This window comes from Lytechinus variegatus, chromosome 12 (genome assembly GCF_018143015.1).
Source record: "Lytechinus variegatus isolate NC3 chromosome 12, Lvar_3.0, whole genome shotgun sequence".
Classification (NCBI taxonomy): domain Eukaryota; kingdom Metazoa; phylum Echinodermata; class Echinoidea; order Temnopleuroida; family Toxopneustidae; genus Lytechinus; species Lytechinus variegatus.
Window position 1 is genome coordinate 10,270,061 of NC_054751.1, and position 23,259 is coordinate 10,293,319.

At 36.5% G+C, this 23,259-nt stretch overlaps 1 protein-coding gene across 1 annotated transcript in view; it reads left to right on the plus strand.

Moving 5' to 3' along the window:
* The first annotated feature begins 13,479 nt into the window (after positions 1–13,479).
* LOC121424842 (flavin-containing monooxygenase 5-like) overlaps positions 13,480–23,259 on the plus strand; it is a 28,554-nt gene continuing 18,774 nt past the window's right edge. The window contains exons 1-3 of the mRNA XM_041620645.1: positions 13,480–13,769; positions 15,866–16,011; positions 16,961–17,128. Coding sequence (XP_041476579.1) covers positions 13,655–13,769; positions 15,866–16,011; positions 16,961–17,128 — 429 coding nt within the window. The 5' untranslated portion in view covers positions 13,480–13,654. The remainder of the gene's footprint in view (positions 13,770–15,865; positions 16,012–16,960; positions 17,129–23,259) is intronic.

Genomic DNA, 23,259 nt, shown 5'->3' on the forward strand with positions numbered 1-23,259 from the left:
CTCATTTTTTTGTAAATCGTTAAGTTTACGGTAAAATGCCGCGCACCAAGTTGCCAAGAACTTATAGTAAAAATATAAATACTTTAAATACCTGCGCGACTTTTTCCCATAAAATCTACGATTTAACGTAAAATTTAGGGACTGGTACAGTTTCATCGTTAATTTGGGTTTTTCGTAAATTCTACTCTTTATTTTTACCGTAAACAAATAATTACGATTCCCCCATAAAAATGACTGTATTTTGCACGGTGTGATTCATTTATGTCAAATTATACCCCCCCAAAAAAAAAATCGACTACTTTAAGAATAACCGACTAAACAATTAAAAAAAATCACATACCACATTTTAGAACATAATATTAGCAAAGACTACATTCATGATATTACATGACGATTCTAGATTTTGGAATTGCTGCAGTATTCAAATAATTAAAAAAATCCATTCCTAAATTCTTTTAACAGAAAACTAAAAACATGTTTACTTGAAACATATAGAGGTCCTTAAAAACTAATTTTGTTTGTTCTAAATTTTTCCTAAGTACAGATTTATGCTTACAGTGTCTATATAATCTAGTTCTTTTCCAGTATGACTCGTCCTGTTTTTAATATCTCTGTTTTAATTTTCACCATTTTCGCTTTCGTTACATTTTATTATGCAGCAGCCTTCTTGTGTTCTTTTTTCCTTTTTCTGCTTTTCTTTCTTTTACCAGTAAAAAAAGGTAAACAACAGTTGTCTCACCCCTCTCTGTCTCTCTTTCTCTATCTTAGAGGTATCACACTATAGAAGCTGTGCTTTTGTGCGGATTTATTATTTCCATAAAGTGGTTATTGTGAACTTTTGCCTTTTAAATCTATGTTAGTACACTTTTTTTATTATTTTGTTTATTCATTACCAAATATAATTGTAATTATTTGACAATAACCATGACAAACTACACAGCTTAATAGGACACGTTTTCGATGACATTAATTCGATTATATTTGTAAATTATGTTGCTTGGTCTTTTTACGATATCAGACTTCAAAAAAAAAAAACTAGACTGCGACGACTGAGGCAAATAAATTTTCCCTGGGGGAGGGGGGGATTGTTGAGTAGAAAAACGTCTCCCCTTCAAAAGGCCATTTAGTTATTCAGCTCAAAGCTTTTCGAGTTGAAGTTCAGGAACGCACGATTACAGCTGTACTTTCTTGTCAAATTCAGGGAAATGTTAGCGTGGGTTAAATGAAAAGGATGTAAACAGATCGAATTACAACCGGAAAAAAAAACATCGAGTTTGAACGAGGTTGAAAAAAAAAACAGAAGTAAGGTCAGGGATGCATATATCTTGCTCTTGACGTTACCATCTTAAGATTGATCGGGAAGACTATTTTGTTTGTTTTATTTTTCTTCTGTACTCATGAATGATACTATTAAAAAATATATCAAGTAATACACGAAAAATTCAATTGCCGATGATATTGTGAGACAAATCTTTTTAAGAAATATCTTCGAAAATTCAAGCTGTAACTGCTTTGAAGAGTTTAAATTTACCGTGAGTACAATATTGGCCAATATCCAGCTGCATGTAGTCATCAGTTCATCGTGGTATTTTCCTTTTGATTAGTCGTTATACAATAATGATTGGCCAATTTCCTGTGTTAGACGGATTTGTTTGATGCTATTCCTTTCGTTCAAAGTCTGAATGTTTCATGGTTGTTTGCTTGTATGTTTCACTGCGTGTCGCGGCGCCGCGACATGAAATTACAAAGAAAATCTCCCCATAAAATCTGAAGAGATGAAGGTTTTATTGAAGGCAGCCCAAGAAATGAAATATGACGTCGGACATTGGACTTGATTAGACGTTGTCCTATCGAACGGGTAAACCAACCTTTTAAGATGACATTTTACAGATCGAATCAATGCGTGTCGCCTGGCGGGCATGTGAAGGAGCATTTTCACACGTGACTACACAATATGGACCAATGGCGTCATTGCAATGGATGCACGGTCGCGATTCCTCCAGAGGGGATGTCGCAAATATAAATGAACTTTTTTTTCAGGACGGATTTCATAAAAACCCTTCTTTTCACGTGTCACCGGTATATGTTAACCCCTCCCGGGAATGTTTTTGGTTTGAAGGATTTATTGGTTTTACATAGTTTATCAATATTCACCTTTATCATATTTGTTATTGATTTTTAGTGGATTTTGTTGGTTAATGTTTTAAGCCGATTGCCTTACAAAAAATACGGTATACTTTAATGCAGATTTCCCCTAGTTCTCCATCTCCCCCTCTGCATCTCTCTCTCTCTCTTTCTCTGTCCTTTGGCTGTTTTTTTTCTATTTTTTACGTATTTTATGTTTGTTTGTTTTTTTTCTTCGTCTTCTTCTCGTTCTTCTTTCACTTCTTCGGGTTATTTTCTTCTTCTTTTACACTTCTCCTTCTTTTGTTCTTATCTTTCTTTTTCCTCCCATCTACTTCCGAAAACCCTCTTGTTTTTTTTTTCAAGCGAAAAAGGGAAATTAAGAAATAAAGCAAAAGAATGAAGAAAGAATTGGGATATGTAAGCATGCCATTAGACAACGGTTGATTTTTAAACTACTTCTTTTTGTATACAAATCACTCAATAACCTATCCCCAAAATATTTGTCTGATTGTTTAGAAATTTATGTCCCAGGTAGAAAAACACAAGACCCACTTAAATTAGCATATCCAACTAACCGAAAACAGAACGGAGATAGATCCTTCACTGATGCATCCTCAACGGAAGCACACTCCCTCTCACAATGAGAAAATCATTTGATACGTATGGCAGGTATGTGTTTGTTTTATTTTGTTTGTATGAATTTGTAAGCTTTTGGGTTTTTTTTTAAAGCGCGTTAATATTGGGTATATTATTATGGTTGCTTTACAATTCTTTTTTTTAACCACCTCACCTTCTGCCCCCCCCCCCCCTCATCAAATAAAGCCTGGCGGGTGATGACATCGCCTCTGTATTACAATTTGATATTACCTCATTAGTTTACATGCATCAATTTTTTTATGAATTTCATAAAATAGGGAGAAATTACAAAAAAACATAATAATTGAAAGGACTGAAATCAAGCTATTTGTTCCCAAATCTGGTTCATAGATTTTTATTGGTTTGCTATTCGTTGTCCGATGTTTTTAAAACGGTAATGTAATTATTTATTATTATTATTATTATTATTATTGTTACTATTATTATTATTGTTATTATTATTATTATTACTATCATTATTATCATTTCCTAAACTCTACATTCTTCATATAAATATTCAGGTATAGGGGGGTATTTTAGAGTTCCGGTAAAACATGCAATTATACGGTCCGAATATAAATATGACAGTGTACACCTTTTTAAACTTGTTCATCTATTAATGACAGCTCCTTTCCCATCCTAATCGTTAATCTTATTGGATTTTAGATGTCCGACTTTGAGGACAAGAAATTCTGAGTTTCTGAAAATTACTCTTTTCATCTTTTCATCCTCGCTGGTCGCACACGTCATCGATGCAGCGCAATGGATATGGCGAAAAAGTTGTGTTACGATAATTTCACAAGTTTCCTTTCTTAAAGGGGAATGAAATTTTGGAACAAATAGGCTTGTGTAGAAACAGAAAAATCAAAGAATAAGAATAAAGAAAGTTTGAGAAAAATCGGACAAATAATGAGAAAGTTATGAGCATTTGAATATTGCAATCACTAATGCTATGGAGATCCTCCCATTGGCAATGCGACAAGGGTGTGTGATGTCACTGATAAACAACTTTCCCTTTGGTGGACTATAAAATACCCTCAAAATGTCTCTTTTTGCTTTTTCTTATGATGATACAAACTCTTTATCCATGATGTATTCTTAAAAAAATATGTATTACATGCCTTCATTTAGAAAAAAAAACATGATCTATGGATAGATGTGATAAAAGAGGCAATTCAAGTGAAATGTATACTAAAGTAATGGGGAGAGTTGTTCACAAGTGACATCACACATCTTTGTCGCATTGCCAATTTGCTATCTCCATAGCATTAGTGATTGCAATATTCAAATGCTCATAACTTTCTCATAATTGGTCCGATTTTTCTCAAACTTTCATTGATCTGTTTCTTTGATTTTTCTGTTTTCACACAAGCAATCTTGTTCCAATGGTTTCATTCTCCTTTAACGTTGGTTCATTTAGAATGATTATGAAACAGTTTTTTACCTTGATTTTACCTAACTCGCCGCTCCCAATACAAAAGCCCAAACAAGCACACACTGTCGTGTATACCTTTGCCCCTCCTGCCCGCCTCCATTTATCCTTAATTTCCCGATATATCGATGTTAATTTCCATCAAAAGTGTACCTTTCCATTCAACATTAAATCCAACGTTCTTAAACAAATCTTGCGAAGAATAATGATGGTACAAAATCAAACGGACTTACGTTCAGAGCGATTTGTGTGTCGAGATGTTAGAAAATCATACAGCCAAATCTTTGTAAGTGTTTGCAACTATAAATCTGATATTCAAGTCACGCTTTTTTTCACTCCTATAAACATCATCTATTGCATACCTACAAGGAAATGTACATCTCGTCCCATCAAGTGTTTTTCAGGTCAAGTACATAGTATACACCCCCCCCCCCCCCCGACTTCGCGGTTTGGCTAACGAGTAATGAGAGCACTGAGAGAAAGAAACAAAGAACGATAACTTCGTTGGATGATGAAAAATCGATTCGCAATTAAGCGCGTGCTGAGTTTCTGAAATATAAATAAAAGGGACAGTTTGGAGCATGATTTTATCTTACCACAGTTTTCTTTGGGGGGTAACCTCGGGATCAAAATTGGAATTGATTTTCTCATCATGCAATTTACGCCTACCACGGATCGAATTTGTGTTCGGAAATACGCGAGGTTGAATGCCGACATGATGCAACTATAGCAACTGTTATCATGGTTATGTATTTTTATTTGTCAGTTCGTGTCCTGCTTTTCCTTGACTATGTTGACATTTGACATTGCTTTATATTTTTTCCTTTTCTGGCCAATTTCAGACCTTCCTTGATAAAGCTAGAATGTCAGAGAGGATATTATTTTTAATTTGTATTAAGGTCAATAGTTCATCTGAAAGTGATCCTGGTTCTGCCTCCTACACCTCTCGTTCCCTCTCCCCCCCTTTCATTTTCTTCTTCTTCTCCTCCTTCTTCGTCTTCTTTTCTTCTTCCCCTCCTCCTTCTTCTTTTCTTCTTCTTCTTCTTATATGTTTATTATTATTATTATCATTATTATTATTATTATTCTCCTTCTTCTTCTCCTTCTTCTTTTCTTCTTTTCCTCCTCCTCCTTCTTCTTTTCTTATTTTTCTTCGTCTTATATTATTATTATTGCTGTTGTTATTATTATTGTTGTTGTTATTATTTCTTATTGTTATAATCATTATTATTATTATTATTATTATTATTATTGTTATTATTATTATCATTCTTATTATTATTATCATCATCATCATTACATTATCATTATTCTTCCCCTTCCTCTTCTTTTTCTTTGTACAAAATGACATTCTGGTCTGCGAGCTCTTTCATATTCCGTATACTAATTATCATCATCACCAAGAAGAATCACTCCTCTTGTACGTGTATTCGCTGAAAGACTTGGGGTAGAGGTGGAACAAACATTTTATAAATGAATAGGGAGAAGGGGGCGGGTGGGGGGCTTGAAAATGGTATTTCTTCAATTGTAATCCTAAATTTTCGTGAATGAAACACCCACATTTCTGTAACAATTACAAAGAAATTTATAGGTTCTTAATTTCTTCAATTTTCACCCTTTAAAGCATGTTCACGACTACAAATGCATTTTCCGCTCCTGCGCCAACTAACGCACAACACACACCCGCGAGTCGTTCCACCACACGCACAAACGCACACCCTCACTATCACTGTCCATATTGTTTCTTAATTCTCCGTTTTCACCATACCCTCGTGTATTTCATTACCACTGGCATGGCCCCCTCAACTGGTGATGGGTAAACTGACCATTTGTATTATAAATGAAAAGTAGGCCACCCCAAGGGAGTTCCTGAGTGCCTTGCTTTCTTACTCGAATGCTTTACACCTCGCCCCGAGGACAGGTTCAATGAACGGACAAATTTTGTTTCATCATTCACGAACAGCGAGAGGTGATGGGAATATGATACACCTTCAGACCGTTAGAGAAACACTGCTTTGAAATGTGGTCCCTGTTTCGATTCATTAAACTTACTATCAATATCAAATAGAATGCTCCTTTTAGAATGATCAGTTACAAATTTGATATCGACCAATCGAGTGGCAGGATTTCAGAAACCTAATAATAGAAGATTAATATTTGCGATTGACCTAATAGTAGCAAAAAACACAACTAATTTCATCTTGAGTATTTCTCTCGTCGATATTTTTTAACCGGACAAACGCCTTCATGGTGGAGGTGCCGTGGTCGAGTGGTCTAAGGCGCCTGGCTATACATGGAAAGTCCGGGGTTCGATCCTCGGCACCTGTGCCTGTGAGCAAGGCATTTAATCTACAATGCTCTTTTATGTCGCTTTCAAATAAATGGAAATGTTATATGCATTATTGGTAACTAGGTGTGCACTTGCTTAAAAAAAAAAAATATGATATAATATTTCGGGATTAGAATTGAACTATTTGTTTATAATACATGAAAATTATTGAGCGGCTGACAAAATCGGAATAAAAGTACGTGTATGGCTATACATCAGCATAACGCCACAGTGGGCTGAATGTATTCGCATTTATTTCTTGAGGTGCGATTAACTTACATTTTGAAGGGGGAAAATAATGTTTGGCATTTTCCTCTGTCAAAACGTACACTTCGTATTGTATTTAATTGAACACCGATGCCAAGTTATTCTGACCAGGGTCCCAGATTTTCATAAAAACTTGTTTTGATAAGAGATGTACATTTCAATATCAGCCAATCAGATTAAAGGATTTCAGTAGATTTTAACTGTTGCAAGTTTGTTATTGCAACAAGTTTGATGAAACACTCCCCTGGGGGGCGTTTCGTGAAAGGACTTGTCGGACGTTTTATCTGACAAGTCCCATTTTATCCGACAGTTACCATAGGAACAGTGCCTCTCAGCCAATCAAAATCATGGAAAGATGTCAGATCTGACAACTTGTCGGATGAAAATATTGATGAAACGCTCCCCAGATCTAACGACCGTATTATACGATGGCGCCACTTGTTTGGCGTCATGTGGTACTTCGGTGAAGCAATGCAAAATTCTTATGGAACTATCCGGAAAGGGATTTTTTCGCATAAAATTTCATTCGTATAGAAAATATCGTAATGAAATAATATTCGTCTTTGCATAAATGGAACCGAGATGGGAATTACTGGATAGCAAAAAAAATGATTGATGGAGCGCACTTGTACAAGCATTGTACAATTAAAATGTTAAATGAGCAATTTAAAGGAAATGAGCAATTTAAAGGTCGGAGGAGAGGAAACCTTTTACATTTAACACTTCCTGTGGGGGAGAATCAGACGATGCAATTAATACCTTTTGGTCTGCCCCCTCCTACCAGAGCCATACACTGCCAAAGATCTTTAACCCCAAAAGCCAGATTTAAATTGTACTCTCTACTGGACAGTGGCGTAGCTACGGGGGGGGGGGCTGGGAGGCACGTGCCCCCCCCCCCCGAGATTTGGTGTGCCCCCAGGTACCCCCCAGAAATAAATTGGCAGAGCAAAAAAAAGGGAGAAAAAAGAAAAGAAATGAGAAGAAGACAGAAGACAAAACAGAAGAGGAAAATAAGAGGAAGAAGACGAGTGAATAAAATAATGTGAGGGGAAGACTTCAAAAAAAAAAATCTTTCATATTACAAGAAATTTTTGGCGTTCGCAGTAACCATCTCCTTACATACGAATCTTGTTCAGGATCACACATAACATTGACCAGAATATTAATTTTTTAGGACAAAATACATGAAAGTAAAAATTAAAAAATAATAAAATCGCTCGCGCTCGCACTTCTTATAAGGCCTATGAAATTATTTCATGTTTATGTTGTTTTATAAGAATAAAACTAAGAAGTGACTGATCGGGGAAAATATAGGTGAAGATAATTTTGGGCCCCGTCCCCTATTAGCGAAAGTCGGATCCGCCCTTGTGACACATACACACACATCGAAAAAATGGCCGGTGCCCCCCCCCCCCCAGGAAAAAATTCTAGCTACGCCACTGCTACTGGACATGACTTGTGCAGTGACCCGAGAAAAAGAAGTAAAAGGAATTGCTAAGTTTACTTAACCTGTCTGATTCATCTTTATGTAAGGTTGGATATAATATTTGCCACTCCTTCAACCTTTCAAAAGCTAATTAAACATACCATTCTTTAGCGTTTAAGAAATTTGAAACATTGGATTTACGCCTTATGTTCTTCTTCCTCAACCCCTGAGCATTTTCTACATGTAGTCCTTATAATTCTACATAAGCGTCATGAACCATAATTAAATCGGGAAGCTCCGATGTTGTTTGCTACATTTAATGAAGTTTGATCCCCAATCCGTGCTGATTGTGTCATGATCGTCTTCTGACATTTACCGGCGCTCGTACTCCTTTGGTTTTGTCACCCGACGATCATAACGATCACGCGATGGATCAATGAATCGATATCGCACCGTTTTTCACAGGTTGGTCGAATCGCATGCGAGGAATACGTATGATAAAAAGATAAAATACATACATAAAACAGCGTTGCTGTACACGTGCCCTGTCTGTCACTTCTCCGTTAATTTTTTATCAACTTGCCTTTGTCGGGGCTTACAATTTTTCATAAAAATAGCGAAAATTGCAAAATAAGTGTCTATATTACGTACAGCTCGTATGTCGAGTATTACTCAGAGAGTTTTCATGATCTTTTAATTCCTGTTATCATTTTTCTTCTTCCAAAGGGACCAGATTCCCCTTCTTTGTTCCTTTCCTGTATTCTAGTCAACATTCAAAGAGCGATGATACAATACTTTGCAGACGCAAGAAATTCTTCAAGGAAATTCAGTAAAGCAAGCATATCTGACCTAGTATAGCATGAACTTGGATCTTTTACATAAGCTATAGTCTTTGCTAATGTGTGGAAACAGTACATCAAAGGCGGAATAACGTGCATCTATTTCAAGTTTTTTTCCTAATCCAATATTAAAGCTGGCTAATTCGTGCTGCAGGAGTCATAAATGCTAACTGTCTGCATGTTCTCATAGGTTGCTGGAAAAATCTTTACAAATATTTTTTTCGCATGTGACATAGACCTACATCAGTACGATTATGTAGCACTATTCACCCTAGGCTATACGTTTCGTAAGCTAAAATCAAATTTGAATAACGATTTCTTTTTCATTTGGATACAAGAATGAAGTTAGTAAGTTAATCACTAAAAAGGAAGGGTTTCTTGAATTAGGACAGGTTTATGTGAACTTGGCAAATTCAGTTTGTAAATGCAAGTATTTGATTTTGCTTTGCACGGTCACAATCCCCCCCCCCCTCTCCAAACCCTCTTTCGGTGGCTTTCAATGAATCTGTGATTTTGATTGATTGATTAATTGATTGATTGGTTGGTTGGTTGGTTGATTGATTGGTTGGTCCATGGTTGGTTGGTTGATTGATTTGAATATCTGTTGTGTGGGAGGAATTCGCATCATCTATTAATTTTTTATTCAATTTTGTAGATGCAATGATGATAACAATGGATATTCGTTGTGAGCGAGAGGACAACGGCCAAGATATCGAGGGTAGCGGATTGTTTGAAAGACGAGAATCAGAAAAAAGACCACGAAGCGCACACAATTTCAGGGGCTTATACACCGGACTCTCATTCATTTTCTTAAACCAAATCCATGTAGATCCACCTAATCATAATCACCACCAATGCTACCATCATTGTCTTCATTACCATTTATCATCATCATCACCATTATCATCATCATCATCATCAACTTCATGATCACCAACATCATCATCACCGCCTTCATCATCATCATCATCGTCGTCATCATCATCAACTTCATGATCACCAACATCATCATCACCACCTTCATCATCATCAGCAGCAGCAGCAGCAGTAGCTCTTATTTTATGTTTGCTCGTATCCGTTCACAAGAGGGCGTTAACATATTCGACGACACGTGGTGATTAGGGCATTAGCATGATCAATGAAGATTATCATGCTAAGGATTCGTTTTGCAGGTAAGAATTTTTCTAATTATATCTCCTGAGATATATGGCAAGATATGTTGCATCTTAGAAACATTTTCAGATCTAAGTTTGAATTTCAAATGGAGCAGTGGATCGTCATGTGCAAGGGGGGGGGGTAATATTATCGACATCAAATGAGGGGTCGGAATGGTGTCGCATGGGTAGAATAAGCAGGAAAATATTAAGTTAATTCTAGGAGTAAGAGGGAGTGGATAAAGAGACAATTGTCACAATGTTTTAATTTCACAATGAAAATGGGTACTTCCCAGTACCCGTTCCGCCACATAATTTCATATTCCACTGTACGGAAATTGAACATAAATAATCGATCTCCAACACACCAGGCACTAGTCTGCAGGCACAGACCCTGATTGAAACCATGATGACCAAGAGGGCCTTCACACAAGATTAGCACGTGATATAAAACTTGCTGTGAGTGAGCCTTCAGCACACACAGGTCATTATAGGCTGCATATTCAGACCACTTATCTCGAGGGAAGTGTTTGCACAGCAGACTACCAGGGCACCGCCCAAGGTACCCTCGCCATCTACCCCCCCCCCCCGTAACCCTATATATACACATATTCACGAAGTTCAACCGGGGTTCAAAATGTTCAAAATAATCGTCATTTAAAATGGGGTCCGCAATGTACAGATTTGATTTGATTGTATCAAAATGAGAACGTGCAATGGATGTAGTCTAAATTGTCTTTTTCAGCATTATGTTTGACCCCCAACCCCCTCCCCCCCCCAAAAAAGAGAGGATTTTCCAGGAATGATAAACGGTGTAGGCTCTATAGCGATACTGCGGGAGGGGGATAGTCATCTTACTATGGCGAGAAGTATCCGCACATTTACACTGTATTGTTATATATTTCTTCATATGTGATCAATGTGACCTCAAATTATAGCTATAATAGGAAAACCGCAACACACAGACTGACCGCACTCCAATGGGGCTACATTTTCTTTTTAATTGTGCTATGTCGGAAGGGAAAAATTGTACTGGGCATTGGCGTAGACATGGGGGCTTTGGGGCATGCCCCTCTCCAAAAAGTCATTGACGAAGAATAAAAAAATAACATGGAGAAAACGAAGTGGAAAGGAATACAGGGTAAATTGTGATATAACATTACATCAAAATCAAACGCAAAATGATAATTTTCATGAGAAAATAAATCAAGTCTCTGCCCGCTGGCAAAAAAAGAAATGTTGCTACACATGCCACATTGTGCTCTCTCAAATGTTTTGCTCAATACGCCACTGGTAATGGTGTGAAAATAATAATGATTGAAATTTGAACTAGGCGTCCCTATACATTTTAGATCAATCTTTTAATTCGCATCTAAACAAACCACCCCCTGGAGTATTTGTTAGTTTCCGCTGATTGAACTCTAGCATATTATGATATCTTTAGAGTCTGCAGTCACAGAGCCCGATCGAAACCTAAATCAACAAGTGTGTTTCGAAACAAATCAAGGAGAAATACAATGCGGCAATTACAGTCAGTATGACCTGGTCTAATATATCAAAAACATGTCGTCAACAGAGCTCTATTTTCATAATTGTCATGGTTTGTTCAAGGACATTAATTGAATAACGGATAAATAGGCAAAATTACATAGTAGGGACAGAGCCAGGGTATTCAGTTGGGGTGTTCAAGTGATATCTTCTATTTTTTCTCACTTGAATAAGATGGGTAATATGGCGTCAAATTGTTTGCCCCCTCCCTCTCTCTAGTTCTCCCCCCTCCCCTTCTTCCCTTTTCTCACGTTTAACGTGCTAGAACACACTAAAAAGAAGGATACTGTAGTGGTCATCCACTGCCCCCACTTTAATACCCTACCCCCTCCAAACCAACATTGGCTATAGTGAACGCAAAAGGGATGTGTTATAATTATACCCGGCAGGCCTATGTACTCGCGACCAAAAATCTACTCTAGTGATTTCAATACCCCCCCCCTTCCTGTTAACTCCTGGATCCGCGCCTACGTAGTAGTAATTATTTTAATTAAGTATATTTTTTCTTTTATGATTATCCTTATTATTATAATTTTTGTTAATATTAGTAATATGATCATCAAAATTATTATTAGTAGTAGTATTATTGTGAATTTTATTATTATTATTATTATTTATAAGTATCATTATGATGATTATCATTCTTATTATTATATCCATTAATTGCTACAACATGAGTATATCACAAACATTATACTCATCGTTATTCTCAATACTACTAGGCCTACATTTATTTTAGGCGCAGGCGGGCTTCTAGCGACGGGAAACGAACAAAAAGGGAGAGGATAGTACAGGGAAAGAAGAAAGGACAGATCGGGAAGAGCTCTTTTTTTGGGGGTGGGGGGTATTGAAGTAATTTCGCTCCCCTCCTGGGATAACGCAAATTATTTGTATTAGACGAAATGGCTATTGGACCTAATGGCTATTAGACTAAATGGCTATTGGACGATTTGGGAATTGGACGAAAAGGTTAGTAGACGATTTGGTTGGTAGACGAACTGATTATTGGACCTAATGGTTGATGGACGAAATGACTATTAGACGAAATGGCAATTGGACGAGTTGAAAAGTAGACGATGTGGATATTGGACCAACTGAAATTAGCCGACATGGCTATTGGACCAAATGAACGGTGGACGAACTGGTTAATGGACGATTTGGCATTAGACCAAATGGATTTAGACGAAATGATTGGTAGACGAAATGGTTGTAGACGAATTGGCTATAGACTAACTGGCTATTAGACTAAATGGCTATTAGACGAAATGGTGATTGGACGAAATGGGTGGTAGACGAAATGTTGATGGACAAAATGGCATTACACGAAATGAATGTAGACCATGTGGTGAGTGGACGGGATGGCAGTAGACGAATTGGCAATTTACCATAGTGAACCACCCCAAATTCACTCAATTCTATTCATCTTTTTATTACAAACGAATACGACCGCAATGCTTGAGTGCATGTTTTTATAGACAATCACTGGCGGATTCAGACGGGGGGTTGCAAGGGCCGGCCCGTGCCCCCCCCCCCCTGAGAGGCACAATCAAACTGTGTAATGTAAATATGTCTTTACAACAGTAGTGTGCCCCCCCCCTTGGAAAATCATGAATCCACCCCTGCATACAATGAAATCAACTTAAAAGAAATGCATTGTAAATGCACGCCTCTATACACATGATACAGGAAAACACATAAGCCTTCTTGAACCTAGAATTCATAGTGTGCGGAGGTGGTCGTCCCCTATATACCTCTTCTCCCGTGGCGCCGCCCGATTGCTACACTGAATCTATTCACCAGCGATATTGATTATCATCTGTCTTGCCTACACAGTCACGGTGGATCGTACTCGCTGATGTACCCTGTTGCTCTGAAATATTGAATGCAGAGCTGACAATGGATCGACTGAGGGTGGCGATTATCGGAGCTGGGGTCTCGGGTCTCGTTGCGGTGAAAACATGTCTTGAGGAAGGCCTAGAACCGGTTTGCTTCGAAAAAGAACATGAATTGGGTAGGTCGATCGTTACTATCTCTCATTCCAGGGTATAATGTATGGCGGGAATGTATGCACTCATTTATGGATATGTATCAATATGTAGGATGTATCATTATGTTGACACTGTAGGCTACGTACCCCGGAAAAAGACACGGGGGTCACGGTCGTATATTATAACTGATCAAGTCTACATAAATATTACTCAGCAGTGTGCGAATCACGTTTTGATTGTCGTAGATAAATGGTATGACATTTTTTTTTTAAAAGAAGAAACAAATTGTCCAAAGTAAAAGCTTTTCACGTTTCTCTTTCAAAATAGAAACTCATAACTCATTAAAACCATTTCAAAACAGCGAGATCATCTCGATTCAAGACTGTGCCCCCCCCCCTCCCTGACATTATAGGTGGATACCTAGATGGCTGAGCGGCCGCGCCCCTCTATCATGTCTATTGGCGGCGGAAAAAAAGGAAGAAAAAGAAGACAAAGGGGGTGGAGACTGGAGAGGGGGGGGGGGGTACGAGGAGCTTAGCGCTAAAATCAATTATTGATCTTGCTTATGGCTATGAAAGTGCTTATATCCGGGCTTATATCAAGTTTTCAGCTCAAATACCAAAAATTTCAGCTCGCATTACTTATTTAGGGTTTAAGAGATACAATAAAATGTACGCAAAAAGCTCTTAGTGGCCGATGAGAGAAAATGTGAGTTAAAAACATCCCCGTCATATTGGCGAAAGCTGGATCTAGTCTGCTGGGCAAACCCTTCACTCGAAATAGGGGTCTGAATGTGCAGCCTACTCATGCCTTGTGTACTGAAGGCTCTCTCGCTCAGGCAAGTTTTGTATGTGCTAGTCTTTGCGTGGAGGCACACTTGTTGATCAAAGTTCCAATGAGGGTCTGTGCCTGCAGACTAAGCTGGATCCACCATTGTCCGTTATACGTAATATTAGTTTGCGGATTAGTGCTATCTTTGATACCTATATCGCTGACATGTCTGCTGGTATACGCCTACTGGAGCATTATGAAAAGAAGATCCCCTTTTGATGTCGATCGGTTGTTAGCCTGTAATATGACACTTTAACAAATTATTGATTAGACGGAGAGTAGATCGACTCCTAACCCATAACACTTTGTGTGAAATCATGACAACAGTTCACCCACAGAACTCGAAAGGGTCATGGGTTCGAATCCCAGCCATATCGTGTTTCCCTCTGGCAAGCCTTTTTTTTCTTGTTGTGCTATAATATCTAGGTTAGGTGAATGCACTGGAAGCGACAGCTCGAGCTGAAGCCAGTTTGATAAGATATCAAATTTAAGTGCATGAATCCACGAACGACTGGAATTAATTTACGTTATCCGTACCGATTCTTCTTTTAGGTTTCAAGAGGGTCGATCCTTGCACACTTTCTCTTGTGCAAGTGTCATGGGTCAAAACACTTTTTAGGTAACTATTAAAGCGAGTGAAAGACGGTCTACACTGAAAAAAATGGGTAAAATTTTTACCACCCGGGGTTAATTATGCGTCCAACCAATTCGGTGCAGTATTTTACCCAATGCGGGAAGCATATTGTCCAGTGAGGTAAAAAAAATCAGGATTTTCATCACATTGGATAAATAAAAATGCCCAATGTAGGTTGGACACATAATTACCCTCATGGAGCACTTATATCCAATATGTTTTAAAGTGTATATACCTTGGCAAACATCGTTTTTCAAGCGAGAATGATATATTATGGAAAGTCCATGCTCCTAAAATGTTTTAAGTAAATCAAGATCATGGCAATTAACTGACTCCCTTCAAACACGGTTAGCCAACATGTATACATTGAGTAAAAAAGACTCTGTTGAAAACTATAGTTAAATGCAGATTTTTCCTCTTCTTATATGAAAATGAAATATATTTTTACAAACAAATTAAGGCAACTGTCTCATTGGTGAGATACAGGAACCGTATTAACAGTAAATAAGCGATTTATTGGCAAAATGTTTTATCTTCATTTTCAACCGAACCTACCACTCACGCCTCTTTCTTTTACCCCATCACTCCCTCTTGATCCGCCCCTCTTCTCCCCCCCCCCCCCCCCCCCCTCTCTCTCTCTTCTTGAAATGAAAGGTGGTCTATGGGTGTATCGTGACGAGGTAGGATCCGACCCGAGAGGACCAGCCGGCATCTATAAGGGTCTCATCACCAATGTATCCAAAGAGATGATGGCTTTCAGCGACTTCTCATTCCCTAGACACGCTCCACCTTATCTAACGGTAGGTGAGGCGGTAGATCCAGTACTTTATAGGGGGGGCGAATTCTTCGGCCTTTTTTTTTACACATGTTCTCCGTGAAAAGCGTACGAATAAGCTCATGAACATGGGATGGTGTATTATAAAACAAGGCGTGGGGTGCCCCTTTTCACCTCTTTCCCCAACTCAAGAAGACATTTCGCGTGATAGCTATTATGAAAGTGCTTGCAATATTCTTGTTAATTCTACGATATCACAATATTTTGTCCTAATAATTGTTTGCGACTCTGATGTCGTCAAAAGCGGAAAATTCACGATTCATGACTATATCGGTGTAAATATTCGCGTCATAAATATTCAGGATATTAAGGTGGGTTTTTTTGCTCCAAAACACACAGAAAATGTTAATTCTAATCAAGAAGTCTTTGTCTAAAACTGGAGAATCAAAACAACAGTTTCGTCTGGGACACTGAACAAACGACATATTCGCAATTTTTCGTCAGCCCCGAAACTAAGGACAAAACTACCGTTTCGGTTCACCAATTTTCGACAAAGACCTCAAAGCTGTTAATTGTCATTTGACGGGCATTTTCAATACATTTACTGTGTTCATGAATCCGTCTTGTCGCGGTAAGAAAACTCGCTATTTGCTAAGACATATACAGCATGATAGTGGTAGATTTTAGCAAAGATATTCACGATTCCGATTTTTTTTTATTATGAAAAAAAAGTCGGAATCGTCATTTTCAAAGGTTAGAAATTTGTGAAACATATAAAAGTCATAATATTGTTCTGCAATGATAATTTTATGTTATTTGATATGAACCGAATGAACAATCGAAAATACAATATTATATCAACAGAAAAAACTGGTCATTATCCTGTTGTTATAAGCTCCCAAAAGAAGCTTGCTTGTTGGAACCATTCTCATGTTATTTCTTTGTACTTTTAATCGTGTTTATTTCCGTCACAGTCAGACGATGTTGTGCAGTATCTACAAAGCTATGCAGAGCATTTTGATCTGATGAAACATGTCCATTTCAATACATCAGTTGTAGAAGTGACGAAATCTCAGGATTATGAAAAGACAGGGAGGTGGAATGTGTGTACGCAGTCCCAGGGCGAAGAACCCAAGACAGAGGTAAGATTGCCCGGTAAGATTGTATTTCATAATGGGCGAAATCGAATTGTTATCAATCTTGACTTAGCTTTGAATTTAGTAACCTTCAGTATTTCCCCCAAATACGACTAATTTGATTGTTTTTTTTAATTATTAATTGGTGATCCTTTATTTTGTGAAAAAATATTCCAACATGCGAACTTCTTTGATTGTTTGAATGCCTATTTTTATTTCTTTTTTTCATCAACTACATCCGATATCCTTACGTCAAGCGCAGATATGCCCGGCGTGTACATATCTATTACATTTTGTTTATGGCTTAATAAAATTGGAAAGGTTGTTATGAACTTAGAAAATATGTAGAATTGGATATAAGGAAATGAAATATCATAGATAGAAAAACAATATTTTGAAGAAAATAAAGTGTGCAGCAGGAAAATTTTGAGATGCAGATTTCGACGGTTGAGATCTAAAGAGGAGGGGGCAATATCATCTATCAAACTTACACACAGAGAAATATTTAGTCGACAAGGAAGACTGAAAGACAAGGAAGAAAAAATCATGAACGCCGTCAGGACATGGAGCCAAATAGAACAGACTCCGCGAGAAAGACTAAATAAAATAATGAAGGATTAATATAGAGCACGTATCCACCTTGTTAGGTTCTCAAGGCGCTCCTTTATTACACCAGCTAAGCTAGTCTAGCGATTCTGGTACTCACAGCTTTTTGAGGAATAACTTCCTGGCGGTACCCATTTACTTCATCTGGGTTGAGTGCAGCACAATGAGATGACTTCGTCATAACAAGAAGACAAGCTCAAATATCCTAAATCACGTCAAGTCGACTTGATTTGAACAAAGGGGAAAAAATGTCATCCATGAATTTCTTGTCAGCTAACCTGACAAACTCCACTTTGCGAAAACGGGATTCTGTGCTCTTAAGTTCTGCGAGAACAAGTTGACAATAATTATGTAGGATCTTTTCTTCCTGCAAGTCGAGGTTTCATCAGGTCGAGTTGACGAGATATGGGACCGTGACTTCATGTTGTCTCCACTTCATCAAGTGACTGGTCGAGTTGACGAGATATGGGACCGTGTCTTCATATTGTCTCCATAATCTATTGTTTCAAATTCATCAGGTTGACTTGACGAGATATGGGGTCGTGTCTTTCTATTGTCTCGGCTTGATCATGTCGAGTTGACAAGATGTGGCATCGTGTCTTCCTATTATCTAAACTTGATCAGACCGTGTTGACGGTGATCATTTGCTCACATTTTCCCATTTTTCTAGTTGACAATATGTTTGGCCTTGTCTTCATATTGTCTTGATTTCATCAGGTCGAATTGAGGAAATTTGGGACCCTGTTATATTGTTTTCAACTTTGTCAGGTCGAGATGACAAAATATTGAATGCTGTCTCTGTATGAAGCTCAATCAGCATGATCAGGTCGAGTTGAAGAGATTTGGGATCCTATATTCCTATTTTGCCTACTTTGTCGGAGAGTGGAAGAGATACGGTATTTTCATGTTAAGAAACATTAAGATGACGAAATATGGGAGCGTGTCTTCCTCCTAATTGTCTCAACTTCATCAGTTTGAATTGACGTTCGAGATTCATCAAGTCGAGGAAATGAGATCTTATCTTCCTATCGTCTTAACTTGAGATTTGGTTGACGAAATATTGGATCGTATTTTCCTATTGTTTCAACTTCATCAGGTCGAGTTGACGAAATAAGTGGTAACGTTTTCTCCACATTGTCATATTATCAGATCGAGTTAAGGAGGCCCAGGATCTTGTCTTCATAGCGTCTCTGCTCCACCAGGTCGAGTTTTTTTTTTCTTTCAGTGATTTTTTATTATCCATAACTTCTTATACATATAACAAACATAATCATTATACATTATACTGTACATATTATATACAAAAAGAAATAAAATACAAAACAAATTTAAAAAAAAGGAAAAAAAGAAAACATTTCAGGATTGAATGGTTATGATGACACATTTGATTTCGTTTTCCATCAAGCTGCCCAAACTATTACATGAAAGAGGGCTGTAGAGTTTTCCATTTCTTTTCAAACTTTGATAATTGTTTATTCTGAATGCCAATTTGTTTTTCTATTTTGTATATTCGTTTAAGCTTTACAAAGAACAAATCAAAGGACGGTAAAATATTCAAGTGTCTGCATGTATATATCATTTGTTTAGCTACAACTAAGCATTGATTCATAAGTGATTTATGTGGTCTTCTATCAGATATACCAAAAATAATATCTTCATCATTTAGTTGTAAATTGATATCAAATTTTGTATACCACCATTTCAAAAACTCTTCCCAAAAGGTACATGCATGCTGACATTCTGTAAAAAGATGCTCTGTTGTTTCCGCCTCTTGTTTACAAAAGGTGCATAATTCAGATTCTACAATTTTCATTTTATATAATCTTTTATTTAAGAGGAGTGTTCTTGTGTTTATTTTATATTGAAAAGTTCTACTCTTAGTATCCGTTAAAAACACAAAAGGCATTTTATAGATAGTTTTCCATCTATATTTTTCTATATTATATTTATTGCTCCAGTAAATTTCTGATGTTGGATCCTCAAAAAGTATGCCTTTCAAAATTAAATTGATAATCTGTGTTGTCAACTTCCTAAAGTCTATATCTTTGCCTTTAAAATTACATACAAGTTTTAAAACTGTTAACTCTCCTTGATTATGAAGGCATCTTAACTTCAATATTTTTGGAATGGCTGAAGCAACTGAACACCATTTCATATAAAATTTCTTTTCCACTCCTCTTTTCATCCATATATTAAAATCTATAAGTTTACCTTCACTGTCATATAAGTCTGAGATGTACCATAAACCAGCTCTAAAAAGTTCTTTAACAAACAAAGGTTTACCTCCTACTATAACACTTTCATTGTTCCAAATAATTGTTTCCCTTACATCTTTATGCTTTGAATCTAATGACCGAAATTGAAAAAAAGCACTCAATACCTCTTGATAGAAACCAGGGCAATTGCCCATCATTTTACAGCTCCTTTTTGACATATTACAATAAAATAAAAATTCACCTCCAAAGTCCTTCATAAAATATCTAAATATAATAGACCAAAGAGAGTTGTCTTCTGTAAAAAACCTTGATATCCATCTTATCTTTAAAGCCTTGAAGAAGGAAGGGATATCAATCATGTTTAAACCTCCTTGCGAATATGAACCTATTAGAGTGCACTTTTTAATATATCTATTTTTTCCATTCCATATAAAATCTTTAATAGCTTGCTCTAATTGATTCAATATATGGCCTGGAATTGGTAAAACTGACCCACAATAAACAAATTTAGATATAGCAAAAGTTTTAACTATTTGTATTTTTCCTATCAAACTCAAATTCCTTTTACGCCATATATTAAGCAGAACTTTTACATCAGCTAAACATCTTTCGAAATTTAATGATATCATAGAATCAATATTTGAAGATAATAATATTCCCAATACTCTGAATGGTTCAGACGGCACATTAATATCCATAGGCTTATCTTTACAAGTTCTTTTTGATCCCAACCACATAGCATTTGTTTTGCTTTTATTAATTCTAAGACCTGAAAAGGACGCAAAATCTTCAATTACACAAAGGGCTTCTTTAGCCGATTCCAAGTCTGCTAAAACCAACGTAGTGTCATCTGCATATTGTACAATATTGATAACATATCCATCTATATCTATACCTTTAATTTTTTTATTTTGACGTATAGCACATGAAAGTATTTCCACACCTAGAATAAAAAGATATGGGGAGATTGGGTCCCCTTGCCTTACTCCCCGGCTCAAATCAAAATATCCAGATGTATGTCCATTGCTATTAACACAACTGCTTATATTGTTGTAAAAAGTCTGGATGTAACTTTGGAATTTGGGTCCAAAACCGAATTTGTCCAATACTTTCATCATAAAGCCCCATTCTAATGAGTCGAATGCTTTTTCATAATCTAAAAATAAAAAAAGTCCTGGTATATTATGCATTTTTGTATAAAACATAATATCCATAATAACTCTGATGGATTCACCTATAAATCTTCCTTTGATAAAACCGGTCTGACAAACACTTATCAATTTATCTATAAACTTACACAGGCGTTTGGCAAAAACCTTAGTTATTATTTTTACATCGACATTCAATAAAGAAATTGGACGCCAATTCTTGAGTTCTCTTTCATCTTTGCCTTCTTTCGCAATCAGAATAAGGATAGCTTGCCTTTGTGATGTTGACAATTCTCCTATTTCAAAGCTGTATAATACCGATTCCATAAAAATATCTTCTAACTCATTCCAAAAACTTAAATAAAATTCCACTGGAATACCATCATTTCCTGGGCTCTTGTTTTTGGCCAAATCATTCAGTACTTCTCTACATTCTCTTTTAGAAATGGGTTTTTCCAACTTTTCCCTTTCTTCAGTATTTAATATTGGAACACAAATATTTTGTAGAAACGAATTACATTGTTCTCCAGCTCCAAACCTTACTTTTGTAGTGTATAACTTTTCATAATACTGCTTTTGAGCAGATAAAATATCTTTAAAATTTGTAATCAACTGGCCTTCTACATATATTTCGTAACACTGCTTCTTTACATTATTCCTCTTTTCTAATCCTAGAAAGTACTCATTACTCTTTTCTCCCTTTTCGTACCATCGACTCCTTGACCTAACCATTAGCCCAGCTACTCTTTTGTTGTCTATTTCTATCAATTCTTCCTTTATCTTTTCTATCTGATTAATAATACCCTCTTCTTCACTGATGGCAAGTCTATTTTCAAGTAAATTCAATTTACTTCTTAATTGTTGTTCAATGACAGATATCTGCTTTTGTATGTGACTAGAATATTTCACACTAAAACATCGTATCTTATACTTGATCCAATCCCACTTTATTCTTGGTTCCAAGAATGAATACTCTTTTTTCCAATTATTGATATTTTCCTTCATAACCTTAATATATTCTTCATCTAAGAGAAGTGAGGTATTAAGTTTCCAATATCCTTTCCCACGCTTGTTTTTATTCAAACATATTTCTAGGTTCACGCCTGAATGGTCTGTGCGTAATGCACTAACAATATTCACCTTTTTAACTTTATGTTTCAAATCTCTGTTAATTAAAAAATAATCCAGCCGGCACTGAATAAGAGGTTTGTTTTGTCTCCAAGTGAATTGTCTGCGATTAATATTTCTGGTGCGCCATATGTCGATTAATTCAAAAGGGACTATAATGTCTTTAATCTTTTGCACAACCTTTTTCTTGACCAAATGTGTCCCACCTTTTTTGTCTAGTTGTGGATCTAAAATACAGTTAAAATCTCCACCAATGATAATGTTTTCCTTTCCATCCCATTCTGTTTCTAATATTTTTAATAAATCTCTATAAAACTGTACTTGTAAATTTTCGACATTTGGAGCATATAAATTCAAAATAAGAAAACTGTTATTTTCAATATTCACATGAACACATATAACTCTCCCTGATTCATCTCTAAATACTCTATGTATTTTCAAATTTAATCTACTATTAAACAAAATTAACACCCCTTTACTGTTTGTTGAACCATGGGAGAACAACATTTTGTTACCCCATTCACTTGTCCATACTACTTCATCTTTTGAAGAGCTGTGACTTTCTTGTATCATAACAATATCCATCTTCATATTCCTAAACCAATTAAAAATACTTCGCCTTTTAACAGCATTTTGCAACCCTCTTACATTCAGAGACATCATATTCATTGTTATATCATTCTCCATTCTGACCTTCTAAGGGCAGCTTTATTTCATAACATTTCCCAACATGTAGCATCAAGCTATAAAAATGTAAAACAGAAAATTCTTCAAAAAATGCAAATAAAGAATACGTAAGAATAAGTCCAAAAGTGTTCATAGACCTTGGCATATTGTTCATATCCAAAAAGTCTTGCATAAATGTCTGCATGGTATCTTCAGCTCAGACTCCACAGCTAATTCATCAAGAATTTTAACTAGCTCTGAAACTTTCCTACTGATACACGATGTAGTAGTTAATCTGGAATGTTATACATCTTTGACAAAAATCTTCTTGAAGTTTCCCTCGTTTGATTTGTACAGAACATATGCTGGTACG